At 41.3% G+C, this 7,744-nt stretch overlaps 1 protein-coding gene across 40 annotated transcripts in view; it reads right to left on the reverse strand.

The window, feature by feature from the left end:
* The window catches only part of tcf7l2 (transcription factor 7 like 2), a 103,856-nt gene extending 101,186 nt beyond the window's left edge, over nucleotides 1–2,670 (reverse strand). For 32 of the 40 annotated variants that reach the window (XM_033611122.2, XM_033611123.2, XM_078163318.1 and 29 more), the window contains exons 1-3: nucleotides 2,066–2,662; nucleotides 1,855–1,921; nucleotides 1,526–1,650 (exon numbers count right to left, since the gene is read on the reverse strand). In XM_033611122.2, the coding sequence (XP_033467013.1) occupies nucleotides 1,526–1,650; nucleotides 1,855–1,921; nucleotides 2,066–2,254 (381 nt within the window). In that variant the 5' untranslated portion in view covers nucleotides 2,255–2,662. Of the gene's footprint in view, nucleotides 1–1,525; nucleotides 1,651–1,854; nucleotides 1,922–2,065 lie in introns of all 40 variants that reach the window. The other 8 variants (XM_033611119.2, XM_078163333.1, XM_078163330.1 and 5 more) reach the window with 4 other exon arrangements.
* Between the last annotated feature and the right edge of the window lie 5,074 nt (nucleotides 2,671–7,744).

The raw sequence follows: 7,744 nt of genomic DNA on the forward strand, positions 1-7,744 counted from the left end.
CAAATCATGTGTGTGTTGTTGTGAATGTGTGTTTGTGTCAGTGCTGATGAGAATAATGAGTGACTAATTCCACATTCCAGCCGGTAGCGTTAACAAGGCTGGCTGACTAAGGGGGAAAGAATGGCAAAATGTTCTCACATGTGCATATGCCGGGAATGATAAAATCCTTTAACTATAAAATACACACACACACACAAGTGTAGAGAAGAATTGTGTAAGCAGCAAAATTATTTCATGTGAAACCCCTGGACGAGCGAAAGCAGAAATTGTGTCACACACAAAAGAAGGCATTATGTGTCAGACGTTTATTTTCAAGGTGTGCACAAAAAAATTGAGGTGACAAATATCAGTTTCGTTAGCCAAAGCTGAGGTGGTGGAGGTGGCGGTGGGGGTGGAGGGGTCATATTTCCTAATGCCTGGTCTTTGCCTTAACCTTGTAAAATGAGATGACAGGTCCTAAAGCGCAGACTTGTAATTGCAACCGTTTAAAATAGGGGGGCTAAAAAACACCCAGGGTTGAGAAAATTATGCCGCTTAAGGATTGCCATTGCCCAGTGGGACTGGCGAGGTGCTGAGCAAATGAGTAAGTGTGCATAATTATAGCAGGGCTGATTGTGTCTAAATAACATGAATTTATTTATAAATACGGGTTTACATAGCACGTGCTTTTTCTTTTTCTTTTTTTTTTAAAGGCTGTAAATTCCTCATTAGAAGCAAAGGTGGTGCACATGCACAGCAGTCATTTCCATCCAATAAATAACACTTTTTAAAAATATATATTAATCAATGAGAAATAATTATTATTTCAAGAGGGGGGAAAAATCAAATTTTAATGCATGCACCTTCCACATAATGTCTTCATGGCTTTTGACACATGCAAATCACTTTGAAAAGCTCATTTGCATATTTTTTTTTTTTATTTGCGTGCTTTTTACATTGCGTTGCACTGCTTGTGTCAGGGAGCCAGTGTAAAGGTCTGAATGCTAGTGCAGCGTGTGGTAGAAAAAAGGGCATGTTTGATGAGGCTGTGCAAACACAAGCCAACTGCATTATTCAGGGGGTTAAAAACATGCACTTGTAGCCCAGATACAGGACACTGCACAATTATAATTATTATAATTATTATATTTTAATACAATTTTTCATGCATTTAATTTTAAAAGTTGCAAAACTAAAAATCCAGCTTGCACATTAGTACAAAACAAGTGCACATGAGCTGCCTTAAAATCAGAATGTCCATTTTCATTGCATTAGCGCTTAGCACAGTTAGCATGCTAGCTGCTGTGCATGACACACACACACACACAGGCTGCAGGCGGACATGCATGCCGTTGTACGGTACACTTCATGAGTTGCAAAAACTTGGCTCTACATTTTTATCGGGGGGCTACACTCTCTGGGTGACAACACGGCTGCCCCCGGTGTGTCTGCAAGGTGTGTGTGTGTGTGTGAGGAGGAGTGTGTGTGTGTGTGTGAGGAGTGTGTGTGTGTGTGTGTGCATACAGTTGTAAATAAATGAACTTACTGTGCGTGCTGTTGGAGAAAGTGATCCATTGGGAAGGTAGGGGCTTGTGAGATCGGGGATCATTATAAATGGATAGCCCGGGTACGGTGGGCTCTTGAACAGCCCTCCATCTTGCCTTTTCGCAGCTAACATGGCGGGGGGTGGGGAGGGAGGGGTGGGGGGAGAAGAAGAAAACTTTTTTTATAAAGTGGCCTTGTAAACTTTTTTTTTTAATTTCCCACAAATATGCATTTGAGGAATGAGGCGGAGGAGATGCCCTCCGCGCGGCACACACAATGTCACGGTGCAGACATGAGCATAAAGAGTGGAAGAATAAAGCAGAGACTCACCCTCCTCTAAACTTTCTCTTGTTTTGTCTCTGAAAGTTTCAGATCTAGGCGGAGGCCGTCTTTCCGCCTTGAAAAATGCAATGAAACACAGGGATTGCGTTAAAGTTAACACAGCGGGCGATGAGGGGTGAGAGTTAACTTTTCTTTTTGCAAGTGTGTAAGAAATGTAGGCCCCTGAACGCATCGGGGTTGCTCATAATGTGCAACTTACCTCTGAATCCGACGAGCTGTTTTGATTCGTTTCCGACTCGTTTACGAGAGAAGATTTGACATCGGCTAAATCCCTTTCTGCCGAGGAGTTCTCCGAAATTTTCTCTTCCTGCTCCCCTTCGTCTTTGAAGGAAATCATTTCATCGTTTGCACCCAGATCGTCCCCTCCACCGCCGTTGAGCTGCGGCATTTTTCCCCGTGCGAAAATTTTTCTTGTTGTTGCGTGTGTGAGGGGGGCAAAAAAAAACACGAAGTTTTTTCTTAAAACCCTTGATCTAAGAGAGTCCGAGTTTAAGTTTTGGGGGTCTTGTATTGGCGTTTTCCAAAGCTCTGGCTGGCTGGTAGAAAACTAAAAAAGAAGGGAATCTTGGCAGAAAAAGGAAGCCGGAGAAGGAGCCGAGCCGCTCGGATTGAGTGAGTTGAAGTTGGTCGGAGTGGTTTTCAGTTCAAAGGCGGCGCTGATTGACAGATAGAGAGGGATGGAAATAGAGAGAGTCTGGATTCAGGATTATTGACAGGGAGAAACACACAAGAAACTAATGAGATTCAAACAGGGAGGGACTTGAAGTGACGTTTTCATAAATAGGAGGAAGAAAAAAAAAAGGAAAGAGGAGGAGGGAGGGAGGAAGAGGAGAGAGAGAGAGAGAGAGAGAGGCTGGAGGAAGCCGGGCGGACGACTGCAGAGAAAAAGCATGTGAGGAGGAAAAAGGCAGTTTGGGGAGCAGGGACAGTGATGGTGGAATAGGAGGAAGATAGGAGTTGCTTGTAAATGTGGATTAAACGCACATATGGGCGGTCTCCTGGTGGAAGAGGCAAAAAAAGGGTGCTTCCTCCACCACACCAGTCTGTCACACTGGGGCCAAATAACTTTAAACTTTACATTTTATTTCTTTAAATTTCCCCCAACCTTTCACACTTCTATATTTTCATTCCTCCTCCTCCTCCTCACTTAAAACCAGAGGCCTATCAAAGCAGAATAAAAGCGATTACACTGAGCTTGTTTTACCATTTCATCTGCTTTGTCAGTGCCTCAGATCTATTTTTCATTATATTAGATAATGCTTCCTCAGATCTATTTTTTGGGATGGAGGGTGTTATTGCATCCTGCTTTCTTGACAGGTGTGATGTCCTCTGGGACTAACCTGAATTCCTCACTGGCAGCACAAGCACAGGCTGGGCTGTTTTATTTTTCCTCTTCTCCCTCAGCAGCCAGACTGGACACAAATAACTGATGCAGATTTTTGGATTGCTCCATTTTTGTGTCAGAAATACACCCTGAAAAGACAAATATGAGGTTAAAAAGGCAGCAGGTGATTGTTTTTAATTGTAAAATGTTAGGAAAACACAGCCTGACCGTGTAAAATTGTAAGATTTCATTTAAAGCACATGAACGCGAAACTGTATTTTGTTTTTCCTATTCTTAAAATTCCTGTTTTTAAAATTTAAAATACAAAAATGAAGCGATAAATTAAAAAATGTGGAATATTTAACAATTTCCTGTGTGTGAAAACAGGCTAAATGATACATAACAGACAAAAAACGCAGCCGTAGCCCACCTGAAATATATATAAAAGCAATAGGAGGGGTGATTGAACAAGGGGATTGTGCGTGTGTGTGTGTGTCCCTGTGTGTGTGTGTCGGTGATGAGCTCAGCTTCGGTGATTCACTAACCTTATCTCATCAGCTCAGGAAATGCAGTTTCAGTTATAGCCGATATTTGATGGAGCAATCCCCCCCCCCCCAAATTCGACAATCAAATGTAACGGCGAGAAATGGAGCTGATGCATACATCCAGGTGACACTTACACTCTGTTGCAACATGGCTGGCAAAGAAAAATAAAATAAAAATCACTATAAGATCAAAACAAGACGTACAATTGCTGATTAAAAAAATATTGTTTCATGTCAGAGTGCTGTTGGATGCGTAGAAACAAATGTTGTGACAGTAATTCCTCTGCTCTCCGCAGCAGTGTTGTGAATTATGTGCACAGAGCAGCACTGAAGTGTTGTGAGTCTGCCTCTACCAACGCACCTCGACCAGGCAACACCATGAAAGCAGACTATTCCGCTCAATGATCACTGATGTGCTTTATCTGGATGAGGTGAAAGCGGTGTTTGTGTGAGCTGGCTGCAGCCCAGCCAGCAGTGTTAGGGAGCAGGGAGGGAAAAGGGAAAGGGATTGCCGTCTCTGGTTCTCATCCAGTGTGTGTCTGTGTTTAGGCAGCCGGTGGAAGAAGAGGCACCCCGCCGCTCGGGGCCCTCCAAACCTGAGCCCACACAGACCAGACCAAAGCGGAGGAGCTCCAAGCTGGCCTCTCCCTGGATTGCCGCAGCAGGTACCTGAGAGTTTACTGGGGGCTGGCAGCGTGTTATCATGCCTGCCGTGGGGACACCTGCCTCTGATGCCGCCCCGGTGATTCTAATCTACAGGACCCTTTAATAAGATGATGATAGGCTGTGTCGCCGCCACCACTGCTGCTGCTGCTGCTGCTCTGAATGATGGAGATGGAGCAGGAGCACCCACGGCTTTCTGTTGGTGTTATTTATTTTGTTGTGTTTTCTCTCACCTCTGCTCCATGAGCTGCTGTGGTTTGGTACGACCGGGGGATTGTCTCATCCGTGCACTCCTGTGTCTCAGAGTGTGGAGGAAGTCAGAGGCATCACCAGTGTTTGATCACGAGACATCAGCTCTCTGTTGTAGTCTTCACGAGCCCTGATGATGAATCCATACACTGATTCTGACCTCAGACAGTCAGATTTGATGTCAGCATTTATAAAAATGGGGCGGATTTAATTACAATTCAGTCTCTGGAGCCTATACAAATATAAGTGCTCTTAACAGTACATGATATTTTCATATTTACATCTCACTGACAGCTCTATTGGGATTCTTATGTGTGTTTCTGGGTGCTTTTGAAAATAAATTTAACATTTGGGGACACACATTTAAAACAGGGGGTTTGGGATTCTCCGCCAAAAAATTATCAGCATCAAACACTAAATTTCCTGCACTCTGGGGAATTTAAGCACCAATTTTTTGCCTTTTTTTGCACCAATTTATGGTGTAAATATCCTTAATTTTGCCAAAATAACAGCCCTCTGCTACTTTCATGTTTTTGGGGTGCAAAAATGCACATGCTCGAAATAATGAGGGGGGCGTGTCCCCTGCTGCCCCCCTGAAATCCACGCCTATGCACGCTTTCTGCCTCACCCTCCATGCTGCCCCTATAAAGGGCATGAATAAACACAAACAAACTCCCAAATACCTTGAAATATATATAACAATATATACAATACATATACAAGATGTGCCAATTAATTCAGCTTGTATAATTCGTGTTTTGTTTTTTTGTTGTTGTTTTTTTGTACATTTTCCAGGACTGCACTCGTATAGAGCAGGTAGACAGGAAGTGTTTTACATAATAGACGTTTTAGCTTTAATCATTTTTTGGTTTCAAAGGATTCCGGGGACATGATTTCTTTTAATGTTGAATAATTAAATAGTCGATCTAAAGTCAGTGAGCAGTGTTTGAATAAGCAGAGTGAACAGAAGAGGGGCTGACGGTTTAATACCGTGAATCTCTTAAATCCCCCTGAATCCCACTGCACATATGTTTATGTTTGTAGATGCTGTGGTTTAAAAGCTGTACAATCACATTAACATATATGGCGTCTGCGCTACAGCATTTATACACAGTCTACATGGGAGAGCGGATATAAGATATTTTACAGATCAGTGTTTTTATACTGTTATTTGTCCTAAAATTATGTTTTTAAGACGGTTTGGTGATGTGTTGTAATTTTGACTTAACAGCTTTTACTCTGCTAAATGAATGTCTGGGGAGAAAATAAAAGAAGAAGAAAGAAATGTCTGGTAAAATCAATTCTACATAAGCGCTCAATGAAACAGATTCGAAAAACCCTCGCACACAACACCAAACTACTTTGAGAAATCACCTACTTTTCTCTGTGAACACCCTCACTGTTTCATCTCGAGCAGTGGAAAGGTAGCAGCAGCGCACAGTGCAAATCCTCCTGTGTTTGCAAACAGTTAATTACCCATCATGCATCCATGTTGCCAACCACACCAGCTAAAAGGTCTCTCATCGCTGATTAACATATTACTGCTGGACATTTTCTCTTTTTCCCCCCCTGCGCGGAAATACACTTGTTTTATGGCAAGTGTGGTTTGATTTATTCCAGTAATGAAGTTTGTTCGCTTGATAATAAGCGAAAAACTTAACATTTAAATTTAGTTGCATTTAGTCGAGTGCAAATTCCCTCTATTGTTGGGAGAGGTGCTGTTAAGTATTTTGGCATTTATTTCCTGCACAGCTCATATAAATTCTATCACCAGGATAATACTGTGGTTAGCCATAATTACATGTGTACTAATGGTCCTCATCATTTCTTGGAATGGACAGGAAGCAGAAATACATGTCTGATTTACCTGATTACCAAAAAGACTGTTTCATACTGTATATTATTCATATATTATTATATTACTCATTAGAGTAAAAGCAAATCAGATGGCAAACATCTAGGTTGTGCTCGCATTTGCACGCAAATGGTTAATTGTGTTTTCTTGAATACTGTACTTATTACTGCGCTTGTTTAATTCAGCACGTCACGTCTGTGTCTCTATGCAGAAAATTTCTGTGTGTACTTATTTTAATTACTCTGAGAAATATTTGCTCAGTCTCTGCCGGCTTGGGATTTGTGCTCTATACATCAAAACGCAAATGATGATGAGGGAAGAAAATGATTGTGTATATATATATATATATATATATATATATATATATACGTATGTAGGCTACCGTATATATATATATATATAAATTTATATATATATATATATATATATATATATATTTTTTTTTTTTTTTCTCCTGTTTTTGTACTTGTAGAAAAGGAGCTTCTCTGCTCCCTTGCCCCTCGGCGCTCTAATCATTTGACACAATAGGACAATACATTTGATGAATGCAAGTAAAAGCTTTGTATGAAGGAATTATGTTCTTAAGTCCTTGAGTTTAAAAAGCAAAATGCTCAGAGTGTTATGCTGACCAAAGCTTTAAGAGCTGAGGGTAATATCTTTTCACATATAAAAACTGTTGGAATTGTGTAAGCCTGCACACACATGTATAGAAATACAGTTTCTGAAAATCAACAGCGGCTCTAGTTTAGTTTCGCAAGAGCACATAAGTAATGAAAAGCACCTTATTGAAAACACGGCAAAAACACTTTTCTTTTTTTTCCCATAAAAGAATTTCTGTCTCTTTACAATCCACGGCACAAATCACAATGAAGACAGCAGAGAAAGGGAATAATAGTGTAATGAAGAGTGAGTCACATTGGCCTGTGACTCTGCACTCATCTAAAATCAATATCACCCTCCAGAGACGTCTCAACTAATATAACAAACAGCTCAACAAGCATTTCATTAGGTTAAAAGTTTATGAATCAATAATCAAAATCTCAGGATGCAGAGCTCCATTTTTTTTTTCTTCCCCTTCTAGAAAAAACCCCAGGAGTGGGATCAGGAGTGTTCCTGTGAACAGCCCGGACACTCATGATTAATGCAGGCACACTGCTTTTCATATCACTGTAGGTATTGGACTCGAGCAGGAGCCGAGCGTCTCCAGAACTCATCCGCACAGCAATCGTGGGAACCGTATTA

This window comes from Epinephelus lanceolatus, chromosome 21 (genome assembly GCF_041903045.1).
Source record: "Epinephelus lanceolatus isolate andai-2023 chromosome 21, ASM4190304v1, whole genome shotgun sequence".
Taxonomy (NCBI): domain Eukaryota; kingdom Metazoa; phylum Chordata; class Actinopteri; order Perciformes; family Serranidae; genus Epinephelus; species Epinephelus lanceolatus.